The sequence below is a fragment of the Excalfactoria chinensis genome, chromosome 11 (genome assembly GCF_039878825.1).
Source record: "Excalfactoria chinensis isolate bCotChi1 chromosome 11, bCotChi1.hap2, whole genome shotgun sequence".
Taxonomy (NCBI): domain Eukaryota; kingdom Metazoa; phylum Chordata; class Aves; order Galliformes; family Phasianidae; genus Excalfactoria; species Excalfactoria chinensis.
This window is the reverse complement of record NC_092835.1, coordinates 17,757,993-17,781,205: the sequence shown is the minus strand read 5'-3', so window position 1 is coordinate 17,781,205 and position 23,213 is coordinate 17,757,993. Positions and strand designations below refer to the sequence as shown.

At 44.6% G+C, this 23,213-nt stretch overlaps 1 protein-coding gene across 3 annotated transcripts in view; it reads left to right on the top strand.

Annotated features, from left to right (window-relative positions):
* Positions 1-23,213, top strand: part of NUP93 (nucleoporin 93) — a 67,892-nt gene that overhangs the window by 80 nt on the left and 44,599 nt on the right. Inside the window, exons 1-3 of one of the 3 annotated variants that reach the window (XM_072346877.1) lie at positions 11-487; positions 4,878-5,091; positions 5,636-5,753. In XM_072346877.1, the coding sequence (XP_072202978.1) occupies positions 4,913-5,091; positions 5,636-5,753 (297 nt within the window). In that variant the 5' untranslated portion in view covers positions 11-487; positions 4,878-4,912. Of the gene's footprint in view, positions 1-10; positions 488-4,877; positions 5,092-5,635; positions 5,754-6,348; positions 6,372-23,213 lie in introns of those variants that run through there. The other 2 variants (XM_072346876.1, XM_072346886.1) reach the window with 2 other exon arrangements.

The following is a 23,213-nucleotide window of genomic DNA, read 5'->3' as shown; positions in this document are numbered from 1 at the left end:
GGGGCCGTGGGCGCGGCGGGGTTCCCGCTGCGGGCGGGCGCCGTGCCGGTTCGGGCCGGTCTCCATCCTCACATCCTTCTCCCTCCGTTCTCCTCCTCGGGTCCCGAGCTCGGCGCTCCCTCCCCTGAGCAGGCGCTGAGGCGCGGGGCCTCCTGTGGGCGGATGCCCTCGGGGCTGAGGCAAGGTCTCGGGTTCGGCCCGGGGTCTGTGAGGGCTGGCGGCGGGGGGAGCCGCGCGGGGCGCTGCCAGAGTTGTAGTGCCGGCACGAGCGGACCTTCCACATAGACCTGACTGAGAATGGCCGCCGCTCCTTCCACCGTTCCCCAGCTCACCTGGTTCCTTCTTGTTCCTGTGGTGGAGATAGCAAAGGAAGCTCAGAGTGGGGGGAGAGGATCTGAACCGCACCTGAGGAGCGTGAAGCATTGAATGAAACGCTGTGTTTAGTGAGCGGCGTTTGCCGCCCTGTGGAAGTCAGCAGGCTGCTGAGGTGGGTGGGAGCCAGGTGTGAACGGGCAGTGAGGGCTGTGTGGGGAAGGGGAGGGCGGTGAGATGGCTGATCTGCCGGCTGGGTCCGTTATTCTGGGCAATGGGGACTCAGCAACGCGAGGAGCCTCAAAGTCAGCTGGCAGGTAAAGGTCAGCACTGACAAATGTGTGCTGGTATCTGTTGGAAGAAATCAATTGAAATGCATGTTGCTCAGCTCCACGGGAAGTAATGAGCAGCAAAGAGGAGAGTGCTGCCCCTTGTTCATCCTTTCTCAGAATGCCAGAAAAATAACTGAATGTCGGTGCATTTAAGACCTCAGCAACACCTGTTTTTATTCAGTACGCGCTGTAAAAGCCCTGTGAGACCAGAGCTTGGTAGCCATGATGAAAGGATTGGTCACTTACACACCTGCCGATAGCTGAAGAACAAAGTGTACAGGACTGGGAAATGCAGAGATGGCAGCTGATTTAATCTGTGGGTGGTGGAAGAAACACTGAGTTGAGGAGTTTGTAGCTGTGTGGTCTGTTCAGGACTGTCCTACATCAGCCTTTTGCTGCAGGGCATTGTACCAGGTGGAGCACCACATGTAGTGTGAAGCCCTTAGGTATTTGTTTTCAGTCTGGCTTGTGCTTTTAGCATAACCAGGAGGTGGTATGGCTCCCTTTGCTAGGTTTGATTAAGTGTTGTGTAGCAGGGGGCAGTTTGCTGAAAACATATAATGGATGTGTGGTTTGCAATTGGTCCTTTTCCCTTATGGACGTTGAAAATGAGTCAGGGATAGACCTTGGGAGCAGGACCGGGTGTGCTGCTGGTGGGGCTCAGTTGTCTGTACCATTCCTGCCCTGTGCGTGGTCTGTTTAAAGTGCTCCACTGACAGTTCCTGCATTCTTAGAAGGGAGCTTAATATCAGTGTGTAATATCACAGAACTGGCATTTTTCATTCAAGATATATGTATTTGGCCACCTGCTCTTTGCTTTTGTACTCAGTCGCTTCCCACGTCTGTAATGTGGGAGCAGTGCTGCTGACTTCCTCTCTGAAAGTTCTGTGCTTGTGCTGAGTGCTGCAGCGGAGCTGGGTGTTACTGCTGTTGCTCCTGCAGAGTTTGAGGCCTGCAGAGTGGGCCTATTGCTGGTGCCTGCTCAGCTTGGCAGGCAGAAACTGCCATTCTGTCTGCAAAGTGCCTGAGCTGGGGACCTGTCAGAAAAGCACATCCTCACTCTCATCTGAGATCTCGGCTGTGTGCTTTTCCTCTCTTCCTTCCAAAACGAGTGGATGCTGACTTTGTCACATGGGCTCTCTGGAGCACTCTGAGAGGGTAACGCTGGATTTCTTCCTCTTTGTTTTGTCTTGGGAAGAATCTTTTTGCCCCTGGTTGGATTGTACTGCTTTATCAGCTCTTCTGATTGCAGTGGGTGAGGCTTTCCTCTGGATTTTTAGTCAGTCTCTTTAAATGAGTTAGCTAGGTGGCACACAGGCTGTCAGTGTATGAAGTACAGCAGACACTCGCTCGCACACGGGAGCGTTTCAGCTTGAAGTCTTTCTGAAGCTCATATGGTGAAATGTTCAACATGGCCGTATTTGGAGTAGGACAGCATTCTTCATCTGCTAGCACTGCAGGGCTTGGCTTTCCACCATCAGCCGGCATTTACGGTCAGTCTGAGCAGAATTAAAAACCTGTCATCATCTTTTCTGATTTAATTTTGGCTGAAATCCAGCCAGCTTGTCCAGTCTGTAACATCTATATGTGGTTTTAAATGTTGGGAAAACATTAAATGGGGCTTTTATTGGACACACAGTAGTAGACTAACGCAGCAGCTTCTATTGATAAGTCATCAAAGTTGTTTTACAGAAGGGCTTTTTCAGCCCTGGCTTCTAGCCTGAGGTCGATCCAGTTTCACCGAAGTTAGTTTAATTTCTGGTGTATTTTCTTTCCCTTAGGTGTCAGTTGTTGCACATTCTGCAGCCAGACACGACAGTCTGCTGTCGCATGCTCGTTCCTGTGGCAGCAGTTTTCCATCTTGCACAGCGGCATTTAGAGTCAGACTGCAGTCTCCTGAATGCAGTAAATTCTGACAGCATGGAGACTAAGTGGTTCATGCTGTTACCCGGTCTGGATGTTTGAAGTCTGTCCCTTGGAAAAGGCTGCTGTTTGAGTTCTCATTCCCAGTGTTTGGTTATAATCAAAGGTAGTTGGACTTGCTTCAAAATAACGAGTTTATTCTATATTTGCTGAATTCAGTTTCTGTTTTCCAGAGTCATTACGGTTGTCCTGCCTTGGCAGATTTGCAGGACAGCCTGTATATGGAATTGATGTGGGATCCGTGCTTGACAAGTGCAGTCTGCGGAGCTATTTGTAGTCCCCTGACTCTCTGTGCTTTTGGTTTTAGAGCTCTGAGAAGTCAGTGCCTTCTCACACTCCTGGCTTTTCCTCTTGTTCTTAATGAGAAGAGGAAGCAGACTGGATTGAATCAAATCAAGCCGAAGTCTGTGCAGCTCCTGCAGTCACTGCTTGCTGCTTTCTAACGGTACGGGAGCATGGCTGTTGTGGTCAGCCTCTGCCAATGCAGGCAGCTTCTGCTGGGGCACACTGAGTTATCACAAGTAAACACTGGGAAGATGCTCTGTACTGCATTGCAGAGCATGGAACTGCTGCTTTCCACCACGCCCCTCTCTCTTCCCAGCCATCTCGGTGGTATGCCAGTCTGTTCAAACAAATCCAGACCCTGCTGTCTCTCGTGAATAATAGGTCAGTGCGCATGGGGTTGCTACCTCCCCCAGCAGCTCCTGGTTTTCCAGAAGTAGATGAGGGATGGTTGTGGAATTCTCTGTGCCTGGATGGAGGCTGTGGAGCTCATCCTGACACCCAGTGATCTCCATGTGCCATAGGCAGGGCTCGGGTTCTGTCCCTGATTGCATGTGTCCAAGTGAATCATCACATAGTGCTTAGAAGTCACTTCTTGTCCAGGCACAGAACAGTGCTCTTCCCTCTTGAAGTTGTACTTAGGGACGGTGGAATATCAGGAATATAAAATAGTACTGTTAAAACTGCTTTAATGTAGTTCAAAGGGGAAGCCAAGAAATACTTTCGAATTGCAGGTGAGTTTTGGTTTGTAAACATGCACCGTTTTCTTTTTTATTCAAGGGCTCACTTGAACCAGTTCCTCTTGATTTTATTTTTAAGTTAAAGAGCCAGAGTTGGTGCTTGGGGCCTAGTTAGTCTTATTTCATCTGAGGAACTCTGAGTTAGGGTAGAAAAGATGCAAGTGAGTCTGTAGCAGAGATTCTCATAGCATTGTGCAGCAAGGCTGGCTTTCAGTGGTTGTGCACCTCAGGGGGGATGACAAAGTGCAGGTCTGGCCACAAATCATGGATTTGATGCTTAAAGCTGGGAGTTTGGTTTCTGTGTTTCAATAATCTAGATGCTATTGCTACAACATGTTTTTCCTGTGTTGATCCTGAGCACGTCTTCTTGTCTGCTCTATGAAAATAATCTGCTCCATTCTGAATGTGGATCTGTGTGGTGCACTAATGATGTCATCTGTTACTGCCCTTGCCTTTGGCTTTATTGTTTCTCTGTCTGCTCCCTATCTTGGTCCTATGCAAGCAACTTTTGCATTGCAGCTACGTGTACATTTCTTCTGATTTTTGTTGAGCATTAATGACATGGATTAACACATCTTAGTAGATGACTTGTGGCTGTCCCTGTACAAATCTGTGTTTGCCTTTTCTGTTTATTTAATGTCTTGGTTAAGTGACATATATTTTCTGCCTCTATGTGTATGTGTATATGTACACATTTATCCACAAATCTCCTTTTATTTTATATATATGTAAGTATACCATAGAATCGTAGAATCACAAGGCTGGAAAGGACCTATAAGATCATCTAGTCCAACTGTCCTCCCTTTACCATACCTGCATAACACCACTAAACCATATCTCCTAGCTCCTTACATGTACATATATATAAAAACATGTATATACAAATGCTTTATAGCTGAATTAATACCAAATCTTTCACATGGATTTCTCCACTTCCTGTTCTTCCCCTTTTGAACTGTCCCATAGTCACGTAGTACCTGCATTGCCTTTTTGACAGACCATAGATCTTCATTCAGAACATCATCCTGCTAGGCAAAGTGCTCTGAGAGCACCTGAAAGTATTTCCTTGATGTTTAGGTGTCTCTACCCATCCTCCTCAAGGGGATTTAGGAATGGTGGAATATCAGGAATACAAAATTATACTGTTTAAATGCTTTGTTATAGTTGATGGTGCTTGGGGAGGATGGATTCTAGAAGAGCAGCTCTTGCTGGTCTCTCTGAGTGCCTGTAGGTGTAGAAGCTGTTTATAGCTGAAGAATTCTCTCAAATTTTCTCTTTTTCTCTGAAGGCTTCTGAGCATCGTGGATAAAGACTGCAGCAGAAATGGACACTGAAGGCTTTGAAGAGCTTCTCCAGCAGGCAGAACAGCTTGCAGCTGAGACTGAGGGCATCTCTGAGCTCCCTCATGTGGAACGCAACCTGCCAGAGATCCAGCAGGTTGGGGAGCGCCTGCGTTCCTGCACCCTGACCCGCACTTCCCAGGAGACTGCAGATGTTAAGGCGTAAGTACTGAGCACCGGCGCTGGAGATGGAATGCAGAGGGTACAGACTGTTTGCAGGTTTCGTTTCTAATGTGTGGGGAGCCTTGCCAGGAGAATGTACCCAGGAGAAACAGAATTACTGCAAAGCTGTTTGCTTGCCCACTCCTTCTTGCTTACAAAAGGGAAAAAAAAAAAGAATAGTAACAGAAGGTTTTAACTGAGAAGCTACCATTCCCTGGTACTAAAGCCAAAAAGTGCAGTACTTCGTTCTGGCTGCTGCTGAAGACAATTAGCAACATGCTATAGAATTTTTCTATCAGGCAGGATTTGGCAGATGTGCGGTACTGCAGTGGAACAGCAGAAAGTGTTTGACGAGGCTGAGGTTGTTAGATACATACGTATAGCTGTTCAGGGTTTGGTTTTGTACATCTTTCATAGTAATTGGAAACGTTGTACGTGACTAACTGCTGGCCTAAATATGAGCAGCACGCTGGGGTTAGAGTTCTTACTAGTAGCCCTGTCTGTTCTGTGCTGATCTCATATGTGTACAACTTCTTCCTTACAGGTCTGTTCTTCTTGGGTCCAGAGGGCTTGATATATCTCATATCTCACAGCGGTTAGAGAGTCTAAGTGCAGCCACTACATTTGAGCCTCTTGAACCTGTGAAGGACACTGACATCCAGGTAGGTGCAATTCTGATGTGGAAATCATACTCCCCTTGTAACTGCTATTCCTGTGCTGTGATTCAAAGCACTTCTGAAGCTCCTGTGGAATTAGTTTTGCTCAATCCTCTGGATACAGGTAGTACAGAGGAGGAATGCTGCTTTCAGTGAAGAAAAAAGCTAGCTGTTAGAAGCACCACTGAGTAGCAACTCTGCGGAAACATTTTGAATTCCAAACTTTCACTGAAGTCAATAGAAAAAAGGTGCTTACAGCCTTTGCAGACCTGTCTGTTGGCTTTACCAGAAAAAATGTGGAGGAACGCCTCTCATAATGCAGAGGCCTTTTAAAATACATGATTGAAAGAACAAATGCAGAACCACTTGGAAATTTCCAGGTGTTGGATTAGGGGGCAGTTAATATGCTGCAGTGGAAATGCTAAGTCATGGCCTGAAGCAGTAATGGAGCATCTGGTAGAAAGTCAGGGCCAGCCCAGAGGAGCTCAGGTGCAAGCAGGGCATCTGAATGACTGGAAGGGCTGGAGACAGGATCTGCTCCCTCCCAGACCTCATTTAAGGGTTGGCAGTGGGGGTGAGGGCATCTCTTGCCGGAGATCTCTGCCTACCTGAGGCCTTCCAAAGGTAAGCAGCTTTTTTCCTTCATTTCTGTGTCCATTGCTGCTGCACTTGGGCTTGTTCTCATTTGCTGTAGACAGACTTTGCTACTCTGCAATTATTCTGATACTTTCCATTCTGTTATAGCGTTCCATTTGCAAAGGAGATAAATATGGCCTTTTTTTTGGTGCACCTCAGCTAACCTTGTCCAGATGGTAGATCGACTTTGCCACGTTTCCTGATCTTTACTGGTGTTAATCTGTGGGAAAGTGTATGGGAGATTGGTAATCACAGCCTGAACCTCTGATTAATCAGCTGAGGCAAGTGTTGGGTCAGCTGTGGGAGCACAGGTGAGAGTAATGTAGCTGTGCTCCCAGAAAGGGTGGAGCTTGACTCCACCTCCTCTAGACCTCATTTAAGGGCTGACCACCATTAAGGCAGCATCTCCTGGAGATTGCTCCTCAGTGGGGATTGCCTCAGTGGTTCCCAGCAGACCAAAGGCTTCGATATGGGTGAGTTTTTCCTGTAAATCACCTTTTAGGTATTTACTGCCTTCTTTTCATTGTTGTCGCTGTACAGAAAGTTTACAAGATTTTCTCTTGAGCATCTCCAAGTGTCTTAAGAATTGTGACCCATCTATTTTGCTTTATGGGAGTTGCCTGACCTTGTAGAATGTTTCTGTCTACTGCTTTTCTTGAAGAAGAATTCCGCAGTATTCGTTACTCACTTAAGTGCTAGTTATGTAATTGATGCTGTGGGTTGTTTCCACAATCAACAATAGTCTGAATTATTGGTTAGCCATTTGGAAACTTATGTTATCACTCTTTGCTGATAGATGGCAGAGTTAAGAAGGTGAAAAGAGTTGTAAGCTCTTATTTTTCACAGAAGAAAGATGCTCTTATACATCCTCCCTTCAGAAGAGAATTCTCTGTGAGGAGGGAAAGTAAAGAGACTTTGTCTTGTATATCTATCATCCATCTGAGTGATGCTGTTTGTGTTGTGTGGACAGGCCCTTAGTTTGGTTTCGTTCAGATGTTAGGAGTTTTGTGGACTCCTGCCTTCAGGTGGATTTACTTAATCTGCCGTGCTCCCAGGACCACAGTCTTCAGTAGTAGTAGTAGTAGTAGTGTGTGCCTTGGGTCCCAAAGAGGGGGGGTATTTCCTTGCAGTGCCTCTCTGTACTGGGGCTGCCTTTGTTCTTGTGCAAGCGCCTTTACCTCTGTGCTGGGGAAGATCATGGAACAGATCCTCCTGGAAGCTGTGTTAATGCACGTGGGAGAGAATGAGGTGATACAAGGCTTCAGTGGGCAAGGGAAGGCCTTCTGATGTCATCTATCTGGAGTTTAGTAAGGCCTTTATTGCTGTCTCCCACAGTATCCTTCTTTGTAAAATCCAGATATGGATTTTACAGGAGGACTGCTCTATAGATGAGGAACTGGTTGTGTAATTGTACAAAGAGCCATGATTTCCATCCAGACACTGAGCCAAATGATGTTGCTCAGGGGTCAGTACTGGGACTGGTTTCCTTTAATATCTTCATCAATAATATCAACAGTTGAGTGCACCTTCAGCTTGTTGGTGGATGACGCCAAGCTGTGTGGTTAGGCTGGTGTGCCTGAGGGACGGGATGCTATCCAGGGAGATCCAGAGAGGCTGAGCAGTGGGCTCAAGAGAACCTCATGAAGCTCAACAAGTGTGAGGTCTGCAGCTGCTTCATAGCACCCTCAATAGCAATACAAGCTGGGGGGCAAAATGATGGAGCACTGCCCTGCTGAAAAGGACCTGGGGGTACTAGTGGGTGGCAGCTAGACATGAGGCACCAGTGTGCCCTCACACTCAGAAAGCCAGCTGTACCCTGGGCTGCATCCAAAGCAGAGCAGCCAGCAGGGGAGGGAGGGGATGTGCCCCTCTGCTCTGCATTGAGACCTCACCTGGAGCACTGTGTTCAGATGGGGAGTGCTCAGTACAGGAGAGATGTTGGGTTGCATCCAGAGGAGGGCCACAAAAATGACCTGCAGGACAGAACACCTCCCTACAGTGACAGGCTGATAGCTGGGGCTGTGCAGCATGGAGAAGGGAAGGCTGCAGAGCAGCCTGTCAGTATCTAAAGGGGCTAAAGATAGAAGATTACTCTTTAGTGGGCTCTGTTGTCATAGGACAAGGGGAAATGATTCAAAACAAGAGAAGGGAGATGTAGACAGGGTATAAGAAAATAGGTTTTTTTGTATCATAAGGATTGAGAAGCACTGGCACAGGCTGCCCAGTGGGGTGGTGGTGCCTCATCCCTGCAGACTGGTCATCCAAGGTCAGGCTGTATGGGGCTCTGAGCACTAATGGAGCTGTGGATGTCCCTGCTCATTGCAGCAAGTGGGAGCAGATGGATCTTTAAGGTCCCTTCCAACTCACTTTTCTGTGATTCTTTAAAACTGGTCCATTTGCATTTTCAGGTGCTAAAATGCTTCTGTTTCTAGCTGTATGGTAACTGTTGAGTCATGGCCTGAACCACTGATTGAGCACCTGGGAAAGGACCGGGTCAGCCCTGGGAGCACAGGTGAAGGCAGTTCAGCTGTGTGACAGGAAGGGGTGAAGCCTGGCTGCACCTCTTTTAGGTCTCACTTAAGGGCTGACTGCCACTGGGGAGGGATTTCTTTCTGGAGATCCCTCCTTGGTGAAGCTTCTTCCTGTGAACCTGGAATCTGCTGATACGGGTGAGCAGTCTTCTTTCTTTATAGCACCTTTCTATTGTGCCAGTCCTTCTGTCATTGCACTTTTATTGTAATGCCTTTCTCATTGTACTGATCTGTCCAATTGCTATGCTAGCCATTGTTTTTAGTCCACTTTTTGCTACCAAAAGTAAGGTTTTTTGATCTTTGAGACATTTTGAAAGGGAAACATTTTGAAATACAAACTGAGCCCTTTTTCTTTTTCCCTTGAATGAATTTAATTGGCTGAACTTTTTTTCTGGCTTATTTCTCACTGATTTTTGGTTTTCAGCATAGTAGAACTTGATGCAAAGAACTTGTATGTGTGTATGCATATGGTTGGAATGTGGTAAATAAGAAATATCTTACTATTTTTCACTTTAAGATTCATGGCAAATGCGCTTTTTACATAAGCTTAATACAGTGAGTATAGATACACTTCCTAAACAGGATGATTGTTTCAAATTGAACATCAGAAGCAGGAACGAATTGAGAATCAATGTGTTTAAATGGCCAAATCAGCCAATGAGACTCAGCCTTTCCTTTAGGAAAACAGCTAAAAAGTACAAATAAAAAGCAGGATTAATGTCGATGATTTAAATCAGATTTCACTGCTTGCCATTTTAAGTCACAGTTAATGCATGCTGTTGATTTGATTAGTGATCACTTTAATTTAAACCTATCCATGTCTGATGCCTAATGCACATGTGCTTTGAACCTGCAAGGTTTTTTTGCAGTCCATGTGTGGAAAACACTCATAGTAAGTTAGCTACAAGTGATTTGCTGAGGGGAGCGTGGTGAGGTGCTCTGCTTCAGGTGGTTCTATGGGCTCATGTAACACACGTGATTGTGAAACGTTTTGTCCCTGCGTATTCTGGCAGCTAACAACTGTGAGATTTCCTTTCTGCTGCTTTGCATCGTCCTTTCCTTTGCCTGGGGATGTTTGCAGTTGCATCTCAAGCTGTCTGGCTGATGTTGACAGTGGTTTGTTGTCTGGAAATACTTGCTTAGAATTTGGACAAGTCTCCATACTTGTCTGTAAGTTCTGGTACCCAGTTGTCGACAGCAGGATTTGTCCTTCCTGAGTGGTTTTTGGTAACTTCTTGTCAGTGATTTAAGAGGGCCTTTGTGCTGTATGTTACCCTTCGTTTAGTTCTGTCAGCCAGGTAGGTCTTAAAGTTATGTGATGCTTTTGATAGTACAAAAGCTACCTATGTTACTTTTTCTTGTGGTTATGCTGGGATAGGTTTTCATTCTCCTTAACTAATTGCTTTCCTCAGGCTCCTTTGGATTCAGTGTGTTTATTTGGGGTCAGATACAACTGTCTCTGTGCTGTGTGGAACGTTTTTTCCGTAGCTTCTTTCAATGGAGAGCAGTGTGAAGGGTGATACAAGGAGGGGGGTCTGCTCCAGGGTTTGACTGTTCCTCTGCTGTTACTCGGTATTTACACAGACATACTGTCAGGTTTTAGTTCTGGCGGAGCAGTTCTGCCCTGCATCAAGCCTGCAGCTGGCTCTAACTCTGCCACTTCTAGTTTTTTAATCAACAAAAATAAGCTTCACTAAAAGCTTATCTGTATCATAGATTGAACTGCTTTATCTTTATCTATGTTTTCTTGACGCTCAACGTTTATACTTGCAGGCTGGTATGGTTTGCAGCAAGTTTGTTCAGCTTTAAATCCTGTCTGAAGCTTGCTTATATCACCTGTAGACCCATCAGCGCTTAAGCTGCTGGTGGATGTGTAGCGTCCCTCAAGCTTAAATTTGTGCAATTATTGTTATCCCTTTGTAGGTACTTCACAGCATCATTTCATTCTGAGGCTGCAACTTCTTTTTTCAGGTAAAACCTGAAGCTGCAAATGCACTCTTCCTTCTTGTAAAGCTGCAGTGTGACTGTGCTGGTACAGCCTACCTGTGCCACGCTGCAGGGGCAGGTGGTGTGCCTGGAGGTGGATGTGGCACTGGTGCCAGAGGCACAGATCTTGTGTGTAGACTTTGCTGGTAACTTCACTTGAGCAAGGGTTACATGTATTAAATATTTATTGTATGAATTTTACGTTGTTACTGACTGAAATTCTATCAAAGCTGTGGAGCATAAAAATACTCTTTGGACTTCCTGCCATGCTCTCCCACGTCATGGTAATTGCATCCATGGTAATAGCAGAGAAAGAAGAACTTGCTGAATTCCCTGACAGTCTGCTTGAGCTTCTCCATCGTTCTTGCTGAAAGTATTTACTTACTGACTCTGTTCCTTCTCATATTGCCATCTATTCCAGCAGCCTGTATGCGGGCAGCATAGGGAGATCTGCTGGAATATCAGCACTGCAGAAGGAGAATTCCAGGAAATACCTTGCTTCTTCCTGAGAGAGTAGGATACAGCATGAAAGTCAGAGAGGAGCACACTAGGGCATGATGTTCCTCGACACTGATGTTGTGAGGCATCCAGAAAGCATTAAGAAAGCATCTAGGACTTCACCTTAATAGATGCCTCAGGTTGGATTAACAGAAAAGAGGGACTTTCTGTACAGAACTTCTTTTAAACTGTACTCCATAGTGCTGACTAAAAAGAAGTGCACCAAATTGCAGCTCAATTAATTATCTGAATTATTTATCAGTTGTAAAATGTAAATTGCTTGTACATAAAAGGGTTGTGAGTCCAGGAAATGTCTCCCACTAGAGCAGTAGGCCAGGAAGATTATGAAAGAGATTCTGTATGTGCCACTGAATTATAGGGATTTGTATTTTTCCTCTTTCCTTTCAAAGGATGTTTTTAAACCTTACATCACAACAAACACTTCTCATAGCAAAGCCATTGCATCGCCTCGAGTTTATGAAGACCCAGGTTTTTTTGTCAGTAAGCCCTTGTTTGACAAAATCTCTTCCAAGCTGAAAATGCTGGCCAAGTGATTATTGGTGGTCCTGATGCAGTACTTAATAGAGCAATGCTTAACAGATACGTGCACGTTTCTCCTTCTTTTGTTTCTATTTGTGTAAGAGCGGATGATGTGAGCTGATCTCTGCAAAGATGAGGTGTATGTATGTAAACATGATACTGATCTTCTCCATTCCGTAGAGGTGAAGTATGATGTTGTACTGAGAGCAGTTGTAGCAGACCTCTCTGGCCCTGGGAATGGCAGCAAGAGGAGGAACTGTTACCAGTGCATTGAAAAGCTGCACAGTTGTAAAGCATAAGATCTGGCTTGTGCATTTATTTGATCTGTGGATCTTGGAGTTTGAGTACTGTTTAGGGTACATGGTAGGGTTAGCTGCAGGGCCAGGACCTGTCATGCTGTTCTGTGTGCTCTGTATGCGGTGTTTTGGTGATATATTTGTCTTCTTGTGTAAGTTTTAAAATGCCTTAAGTCCAAAGTCACGGGGGTGATTTTAAGAAACGGCATTGCTCTATTAAGGCTTGGTCTAGAAGCTCTGCAGCTCCTTGAAATGGATCCTAGAAATAGACACAGCTCTCCTTGCTTATGCCGTTTTACCTGCTTAGGAAGCCCAAGGGAAATGATGTTGGCCTTCAGTGAGGCTGCTTCCCCCCGTATAACAATTTCACCTGCACAACTTCAGGCACAACTGAAATTAAAGGCTGCATACCAAGGTTTCTTCTTGTTTTCTGGGCATGGATGTTTATTGTCTGAGTAGCTCTTTAGAGGTCCATGTACAGAAATAAGAGCTTTCTTCTAAGTGAGGGCAGGAGGTTAAACTCAGGTCCTTCCAGGCAGCTTCTGATGCAGACTGAAATAGTCTGTGATTTATTCACATTTTGCAGCCTGCTGTAAGCAGACTTTGTACCAGAAGCAGCTCTGGCTTTTTGTTCTGATGTTACTTCTGAGGTGTGATGAGGTCCTGAGATGCACACCTCAGCTGAGTGTGTTCTGGCTGTGTGTGTGCATGCTGCTCTCCCTTTGAGAGTACTCAATTCTGACATCAGGTGCTGGAGGGGTGCGTTATTCAGCCGCCCAGCCTGGGCTGCTATTTTATCTTGTCATTTGTGGTATGTTCTGTGACATCCACTAGATCATACCTAAGCCTGTGGTAATCTACTAGAGTGTAACTAAAATCAGAGATTATAAATGGAAATGCTGACACAACCTTAAAGGGGCAACCTCAAGTTCACCCTCCATTGTTTGCGTTAACTTAGCCTGAAAATGCATTTTTCCTTTTGCAGATTTTGTCCATTCTCATTTGCCAAACATTGATTTCTACCCCCCAAGTCCTTCAGTTCTAATGGAGCTTGAAATTAAGGTGGCTTTATTTTTCTGTCGCCTCCTTGTTCAAACTAATCGATGATGCCAGCACATCACGGGGGCCTTTTAACCATTGCAGAGCCAGGGCACTGAGCACAAGTGGATCATCTTCTACCCTGTTTGATTGGTTGAGGGTCAGTTGTTAGCTGCTGATGGTTTTTTTTGTGCGTTGCTGCATTTCTACTGCAGAACTTCATCTGTGGTCATAGTTGTGGATTCCTCAAAAGCTGTGGGAGTCTTGTGCTCCCAAAGAAGTTCTCCATCCACACACTTCCAAGTCACTTTTTTTTTCTTCCCATTAGAGGTCTGTGCTAAGATCAAGGCCCACTAACCTTTGGGTATCTCTTGTTGATCTAATCCGGAATTAGACCTTAATGTATGCATTTAGGCATGTGAATCATGAATATAAATATCCTGGTAATTAGATGTGTCCAGAGACACTTTAAACACAATTGAAGAAAGTGTGGAATGAGTGTTTTGACGTGCAGCAAATGGAGTGCTGTGCTAAGAGACCTGGATCTAAGCAATATAAATCACTGCAAAGAAGGGAGAAGTGTTGAACCCATCAGAGTGAGATGAGGAATCTTCTGCAACACGTAACAGCTCTGAACATACATAAAGCTCTGAAGGAGGACAGCCTGCCTGTGGGTTGTTGGAGTGCTGAGTTGTGCAGAGCCTTTTGCAGCAGGCAGTCTTTGTGGGGCTGCCAAGGGCTGGGTGGCTCATCTGCCACCTCCTTCACCCCAGGGCTGCTTCAGGTGAGCAGGTTGGCCCTGATGCTCCGAGCCGATGGGAGAGTGCCCTGTGAGATGCTGAGGTGTGTCCAGTCCATGGCATCAAAGAGTGCAGGTGCAGGGTTCTCTGGTTTGTAGCTGGCTGGTAAAAGAATGCACAGTAGGCAGCTCCTCTACCACTGAAAGGTGAGTAAATAATATTGTATAAAAAGAGGGGGGAGGAAAAGCCACAGACATTGGTATTCATTTATGTTTTTCTGAGAGCTTTCTGCACATCATCTTTTGCTTTGTGTTCTCAGTTTACATCTAAGCAGCGATTTCTTCTGCTTCTCATCACTGGTTTAATAGCACAAATCAGTATTGCAGTTTTAAATTACCCTGGCACCTGTGAGGAACACCGCAGCACACTCAAGGGGTAAAATACTTTCTGGCATTTCTCTCCAGTATTTGATTAGTTATCCAGATCACCCTCACTCGGTGGACAGTGCGGTTGAACTATTTGTGTTTTGGTGTTCTCTTGGTTGTGTGCCAGCTGGAGTCTTTATGTGAGGATCTTCCAGTTCAGTGTGATTTTGATTGTGAATCCCAAAGGTTAGGAGTGGGGGAGAGACGTGACCTGCCTCCCTTCCTCTTCCTGTATGGATAAGAAGACAGTGAGAGAATATGAGAGGGGCATTTCCAAATGTTCCACTAATGCAAGGTCATGAGCTGGAGGAATTGAGGACTCTTGTTCTAGTAGCTATGTTTATTGATCTATTTAAATTCTGCTCTGTTCTGGCACATTTTATATTTCCTGTCTGTTTAATCCAGGTATGTTCTTTGCATCTCAAATAAGTACGACTGTTGACTTTTAATAAACACCTTTGAAGTATCAGTCATAAACATCTTAAAATGGAGACCAGATTTTGAGTCATAACACTTGGCTTCATTCCCCCCCCCCTTTTTTTTTTTTTTCCCTTCTGACATTGTTATTCATCAAAGAGCAGAGCTATGCAGCAAAATTGTTCCAATCCCTAATTGAATGCAAAGCTGTACTCCTGTGGAAGGGCAAATATACCTCTTGCTACAGAGACTCTTTGGAGATTGCAGCTCCCAGCTCAGGCTGTGCAGCCTTTTGTGTGCTGAGCTGTGGGTGCCTCTGTTCATCTCAGTCCTGCTGGATCCTGGCAGGTGAAGCCTGATCATCTGAGTGGGAATTTCCCGAGGCACCGAGGTGGAGCAGTGTTACTATTACAGGTTGTTCTGTGGGATCAGTAATAATTTTTAGGTTCAGCGTTGCACCTTACCAGGAGGATGGAACTTCAGGCTGCACAGCAGCTCTTCATGTCACTTTGTGAATACTGAGATATTGTTTTGACTGCTCACCTAGACAGTATGTGCTCAGCATGTGCAGACTAACTACAGGAATTAATGTTCTTGTGGTACTGGAAATATTTCATAGAGTAGTCTCCGTAGTGATACAAACAGTAGTGAAGACACAGTGCTGAGAGATGAATTCCTTCAGCCTGTCCATCTGTCTCCATTTATCACTCAATAGAGCAGTGACTGAGGCTAAAGAGTTGTAGCTTTTGCAAAGCATCACTCCATTTTCTTTTGTAAAGTATTGATATTCCCATCAGTTTTGAAGTCCACACGTAGATTTTAAGGTGCTGGGAATCCTCTCCTGTAGTTATTGCTCTGTAATGAATTCCAGCACAGTCCTGCAGGTCTGTTCATAGAGCATCTGGTTATAAGCAGAAGTATGTCTGATTCTGCTTTGTTACCTTTAAGAAAAGAAGTGAAAAGGAGTGGTAAGTTGGCACAGCTTTGTCTCAGCACTGGGACTTCTCGCAGCTTTTAGTCCTGGTGTTGCAGTGAGTCAGTGGATTTCAGCTGTAATTGAAGAGGTCTGGGTTTGAAAAACGGAGATTTGCCTTTAAGCCAGCTGTGGCTCTTTCCTTCTGGAAGAGGAATTTTCTTTAAGTGCAGTCGAAAAAGAATTCTCATTTTCAGCAAACTTCTCTGATCTGGGGTGGAGGTTTGGAGCTGGCCTATACAAAAAGAGGTGCTTTGCTTTTCTCCTGAACTGCATGGTTTGTTTGCTGCTATCCTCGTTTCTTTAGTATTACCTTAAATACTCTTCGCAGCTGTTCCTTGTAGTGCTGAGAGCTGAAGGAAGCCAAGAAAAGTTTGTAGTGTGAGCAGGCCACAGCAACTCATTAAACTCCTGAGGTCACACACAGCAGAAGATCATGGGCACTTTATCCAGCAAGACTATTCATCAAATTAAATTATTCATTAATATTCATTAAATTAGCATGTTGCCTGATTCTTTTTGACAGCAGTGCAGGTCTCTGGGTCGTCCCGTTAAAGCACTAATTTATACTTGGTGTGAGATGTCAGTTGCTTCCATGTCCTTATGAGCAGCACAGGGTAAGCCAGAGGAGAAGCACTGCCTGATGTTCATGGGGTTATCCGGTTGCTTTATTAGCTTTGCTGCTCACTAAGGGTTAGACCTTGCTTGGATCTCAGAACCACTGAAGTATAATTCTTTCCACAATTGTATTATTAAGCACAGTCCTAAGTATCGTCAATATCCATATATATACTGAGTCAGTTTTTTAATCCCATTATGTTTTTGGCCTCGCTGTCTTCCTGTGGCACTTAGTTCCACAATTTAATTACAGATTGTGTTAAAATTTATTTCCTCTTACTTGTTTTGAGCTTGGCATCACAACTTTCAGCAGACATCCTTTCCTCGTTGTTTGGAGCCGTGTGAGCTGGAGTTCTGGATCTACCATTTCTAGAGCCTCTGTTTCAGATTTCTGGTGCAGCTTTTCTTGTGTGGTCCCTTTCTAATGTCATCCATCCCCAGACTGTGCCACTCACATTGTATGGCAGGGTGCACCTGCCAGTTCCTTGGGTCTGTTCTGCCATTCCTTTAGACACTGGCTGTCCAGCTTGCCTTGCTCTTGCTAAAGCTGTGGTGTTGTTTGGCTTCCCAGTCATCGGACTGAGCAGAGCCACACTTGGAGGCAGTGGCTGAAGCTGCACTGTGTGAGAGGTTTGCTTCTGATTGCAGGTAAGTGGGGGCGTGCAGGTGAGGACAGTGCATGGTATGGTGACAAACCCTCTTCTGTGTCTGCGAGTCGGCAGGATTCTTTATGTCAAATTCTGATGTGTGAGAGCAGGAACTTGAGAAATGGGGGAGGGAATGGGGAAAAGGCATTTCAGACACATGAGTGGGAGCCTGCGTGTTTATCCGCAGATCCTTTCAGCAGTAATTGATTTTGCCTGCTATGGTTACCATATAGTATCTATGATGAAACATTGATTCTTTCTATCCTCCGCTGCCCTGAGGCTGGTAACAGAAAATGGTGTGTTTAAATCAGCTTACTGTCAGTTAAGCAGATACAAATACATAAAGGCTGTAATGAACCTGAAATTAGCACTCATGAAAGTCACAGGGCCTGGCCACTGTCCTGACTGAAAGGGAGCATCCCCATCCTGTGCTCCTAGGCAGAGCTCTTGCACTTTTGGGCTCTATACTCCTTGCCATTGAGCTTGCCCTGCTGTATTTCTCGGTTCCTGCCTAGCTTGGTTTAATTTTTCCAAGGTTAAAGATGGCTTACCCTGAAAATTTGCAGTTCATCTCTAATGGTAAGAGGCTTGATTGCCCAACAAGTACTGTGAATCAATATCGCGTCTCTCATTTTGTTTCGTAGTTTGATCTAAGGTTAATACTTGTCACTGTATTTGCCAGTGATAATTAGGTAACGTGCTGTGCTAAATGTTTTGCTGTTTGTCTGTGGTTTGTTTTGTACCCTTAGAAGATGCTTTGTTTCCTACCTTTCCTAATATCCTCTGGCTTTTTTGTTCTGAGGAAAGGCTTTGTGTCTTTGTGAGAGCTTTTGTTTTTAATGAACTTATGATTTAGTGAATTATGAAAATAAGTCCTCAAAAAGAATGCTGCCTGTGTCGTGCTGGGGGAACTGGGAAGGGGTTGTCCTCAGTTATTGTCTACATCTCTGGCCGAGTCCCACAGCTGGCAGGAGCGGCCTTTTGCAGAGCATCATCGGGAAGAAAGAGTTCTGCTTTCAGTCAGAAGTGATCCCTACCACTGATATCAACAGCTTCATTCTGTGTAGAAATAACAGCCTTTTGCAGCGGAGTGCTGTAACAGATCTCTTTCCTGCAGTAAAACTGGCATCAGGGGATTGAAACTGCAGGCTGCCTTAAAGGGCAGGGTTTAGCTGTTTGTCTCAACAGATCCATCTTATCCTGGTTATGTTGTTATATTGTTGTTCACAACCTTTCTTTCTCAAACCCTTCTGCATTCCTTGCCCCTTGAGAAATGCCTCTAACGGTTTTTTTCTGAGATGAAGTCCTAATTTCCAGTCAGTATATTATGTATTGGCAATGCATCCTGGCAGTGAGTGCTGCTTGAAACCACATATTCTGAAGGGGAGGTGGGAAGCAGAATTCAGAGGGTCACTGCGAACATGATGTGTGTTGGAAATACCTAAATGGATCCAGAGGAGGTTCATCTTGCAGCCTGGTGGTGTTTCTAAACCACAGATCTTACGCAGGCCTCCTCTTGCCTTTAGCACCCCAGGGAGCAGTGTACCTCTGCTGGGATATGCAAACGGTGATGGCATCTCTTACCGAACTGTTTGCCTCTCCTTTCTTATACTGTGCAGACAGTGTTCTCTGCTTGATCCAGGGCTACGTATATCTCTGTTTGCAGGCTTCCTGGGACAGCATTTCTCTGATGCTTTCTATGAACCTTGCCTTGGAAGCTTTGAAATTAGATGCTGAAGCAGAAGAATAGCCACCTTTTATAATGGAAGTGGGTGTTCCTAACACGCTTTTGTATTCTGATTAACTGACTTTAACCTGCTGAACAGGCAGATTACTGTATGTGACAGGAGGGTTGTAATCTGGTTGTATGTGCTGCTGAAGAGCATTGATGGCCACGCAGGCTGTGCTTTCACCTCACTGAGGCCCTGTCACTGGTGTCAAAGGTAATTGATTGCTTGATTCCGTCTTTTATTCTGACTGAAGTTCCCAAAGTGATAAATTGAAAACCATCATGGCGAGGATCGTGTACCTATCTGCCTTATAGAAAATGCATGCAGTAGACGGTGAAATTGAATTGCTGTCACATGTGACCAAAGAAAAGGGCTTTTTGTTTCTTTCACCATTTATTTTTCAGCAAGTGTTGCAGTTTGTTTTTATGAGCTGAATATGTAGTTACTGCACTTCCTTGTGAAGCTGAGTTCTGTTAAGTGTGTGAATTCATGGAGCCTTTTGTTCTTGAGCAGGCGAGGTAAGCTCCTGAGTTTACTATCAACTCCCAAGCTTATTTATCTATTCTACTCCTATTTTTCTGTCTCAGGACAACCAGCGTTTATTGCGCCAGATCTTTGGCCTTGCTGCAAAGTATTGAGTAGTTAACTTAAACTTGTTCACAGCTTCTAGAGCAAGTCAGATTCGTACCATATCACCATCAGTAGTGGCTGCCTCTTCTGCTGAGACCTCCATGTGGTCACACAGTAATGTGGCTTCATGCAAGGCTGGTGGCACTGCAGGCTTACTTGTAGAAGTAGCACTAATCTAAATATTAATACATACGGTGATAGTAGTACTGAGTACTGATTGATTTAGCTTTTGTCAATGGGGATGGCTTCACAGTCTAAACGTTGTTTACTCAAAGTGGCAGTTTTACAGCCAATTGCTTTGGGCTGCTGTTCTTGTTTTCTAGGTCCGTTGTCAGTAGAAATAACTGAAGTGCAGTGCTACTCTTCAAAGCATCTGTACAAAAGCAGTGCTTTTTGGTATACGTCTGGTTTGGAGCACAATTGCACTGGCAGGCCCAGGATTATAGATGCATGGAGAAATGAAGGCTGAAATAGGAGCAGATTCTGTAAATCAGTACTGAATAGTACATTGGGGACTTTGGGAGCTACAGGACTGGAATATCCAGCAGTGCTGCAGTTCAGTGGGTTGAATTGCAGCAGTGGACAGGCAGGGCATTAACTATGCATGTCTGCATTGCTTCTACCTCTATTTACAGCAACTTATCTCTTATTGAATGTTATATTTGGAAAGCAGGGTGGTGGGCAGGGAAGCACGCGTTGTGACTACTGAAAGAAAAAATGTTGCCTTAAAGTCTCAAACCATAACTTATATTAATGGCTATCCTTGTATTTCCAATATCGAGCTGGAATAATTAAGAGATTCAGTTGCGTATGGAAAATCAGAACGCTTTTTGTCATGATGCTTTGACTTCTTTATTTGTATTCAGGCCTAAGCAACTGCTGTATTCTCTACATTCTCTAATTCTCTGTACATTATTTTATATTGGACATTAATTGGAGCCCAAATGTTTGACTTCTGATGCTGGAGGTTCTAAGATAACTATTAAAATAAGTGTGATCTGTAGGTACGGTTTAGTTCAGGGAATTTAGAACAAGGCCGTCATGGGGAGCCAAGGATGTAGGGTTTCAGCACTTCATGCTTATCCATTTATTCTTTCACTGAAGGCAGCATGTTCAAAACAAACATAAACTGCTGTCAGATGATTCTATGATTCCAGGTGCTCTGGACAAGCAGGAAATGTTTGTTTCTTTTTTTCAGACATCCCTCAGGACAGAAAAACGAAGGGAATAAGAGTTACCAACTTTGAAAGCAAGAAATATGTTCCAAGAGCATTTTGGAGCAGGAATGTCATTGTAAATATCTATGTGGTTGTCTTAGTGCACTGATTCAAATATTGAATGCCATCTGACCCTTGAATTTCTGGATTCTTGCCTGACTGGCACCCCACAGCAGGTATATTTACTTTAAAAGAGCCTTCTGCAGCAACTGTTTTTAGCACAGGGACTCAGAAAAGCTAGATCCATATTTTTTTTTGTTGCTATTTCCATGCTTGACATTGAGTTTGTTTTTTTTTTTAAAAAAAAAAAAAAGCTTTTTTATGCATCAGTTTCCTCACCTGGGAAGTAGAGGCTGCATTTGCCATTGGCCCTCATGAGGTTGTAAGAGTCTGTAACAAAAGCTTATATAGATGCTTTCCTTCCTATTATTACCTCAGACCTCTATGCTGGTTGTGCTCCTGCTCAGCATTTAACTGGGTGCTGCTTTCTCTCCCTCCAACACCAGACCATGGGGAGGGTGAGAGTGTTCAGCAGCATTTTTCTGGCTCAGCACTGTTGAGAAGCAGCAGAGCCCTCGTTGCCCCTGTGCTCCAGTGACTATCAGCAGAGCTCCTTTCCCCTGCTGAAGCAAGGAATTGAAGCCATGCTACAGCAGCCGTGCTGAACCCCTCCTTTTTATTTCAGCAGCATTTGCAGGGGTTATCAGCAGTCTGAGCTGGACATTTGCTTCTCCAAGCTGAAACTGTGCTAAGGCTGCTATTCATCCTCTTAGCTGAAACTGTGGCAGTGCAAAACCCTTCAATTAAACTGGCAGTTGATGAGAGTCATAGTCTAAGGAGACTCAAGTCAATAACTATCACTTGATGCAGTGGTATTTTATAGAATCCTCTCACTTCACATGGATTATTTAGGATGCATGTGTTTGCAGGGTGAGATGGAGTGACAAAACCTGATGCTGAGCTGGGATTGTTCACTCTTGGATTCCTCTGCGTGTCCCTGGTCTTTGGCAGCTGGGCTGGCTGTGTTGGGTCCTTGTGCAGAACTTCACCTCAAGGTGCAGAGTGTAACCTGTAGGTGCAGGCTTCCAAGCATCAGCAAAAAGTCCTTCCTGATCCGCAGCCTTGCCCTGTGCGTGTTTCTGGTGGGAACCCCAGGGACGTAAGATAGTTTGAGCAAATAGATGTAGAGGATCTGTGGGAGGATTTCTGAAGCAATCATTCTCTGTTTCCCTCTGTGTGTTTGCAGGCTCTGGGAAGAAAATGGAGAATTCAGCTGCCTTGTTTACCTAAACTATTATGCTGGCTTAACCGTTCCATGATGAAGTTCCATTTCAGTACTGATCCCACTAGGCTGTGAAGATAAAAATAATCAATTTAATTTTTGTCCTCCTGTTTTCGTGGATTTCACAGTATAGGATCAATGGCTGCTACCATTTCTCCCTGAGAAACAGACTCACCCCAGACCTTTCTTTGGGCGCAGGCAGCTTCTCCAGCTCTCCAGAAACCACTGTTCCTTTTGCAGTTCAGAAATAGAGCAGTGGTTCAGCATTATGACTGTGGCTCAGAATGGGAAGCCAGAGCTAAGTCAATTTAGAGCATTTGTTCCATTGCAGAGCAATTCTGCCTGATGCTCGTGCTTTCCAGAGGAGGTCCAAATCTTGTACTCTGCAGAGCTTGCCTTTGGCTTCATATGATCAAGCTGATAAAATATGTTGAGCGAGGACATAAAGCATTGATGCTGTGCAGGCAATTAAAATCTATGAATTGGATTAAGCCCCGAATCTTAGTATGCTTTAATGCAATTCTTTTTTGTTTTGTTCTGATTTGGATGCTCTTTGGAGATAAAGTTGGAAGCAGCTGCTTGAGGCTTTGCTGTTTGCGGCTTCTTTATTTTGTTGCTCATACCTATTGATTAGCTTGATTAATTTTGTTTCTGTAGTTCTGTACTTTTTACTCCTGGCTTTTCTGCTTTCTTGAGTCAACAAATGAACAAAAAAATCTGCACAATCCCCAGGATCAATTAGATCTGGGCTTCAAGAGAAATATTTGGTAGCAGTGAAATATGTTTCTTCTTCAGGACTCCTTATTTTGTATTAGGAGCTGAGCTTGACAAAGAAGGATGAGGCCAGAAGCAGTTATAAAGAGTGCACTGTATTTTTACTGTAATACTGGCATATTGATTGTTGACTTATTGGTGGCTTAATGCACAACCATTTCCTTAGTTAGTGTTTGAACATCCATTAAAGTGCTGACTTGGTGCCAGAATGTTGAAATCCTGCACTTTATAATGTGATCTGGCTATCTAAAAGTACTAATGTGGTTTGAATTTAAAAAAAATTAAAGGCAAGTCGGGTTTCCTTGTTTGTTTTTTGTACTTGTTAACCTTTACACACTACAATGGATCTCTGATGGAGGCCCTGAGAAGCCAGGGATGGAGGCAGGAGTCCTGATGTTTGGAGGTTTGTGCCTTTGACATTTTTCGACTTTTATTTTTGAAGATATCCAGCGTTGATGAACTGTTCATGGAGATTTGGGGATGCAGAG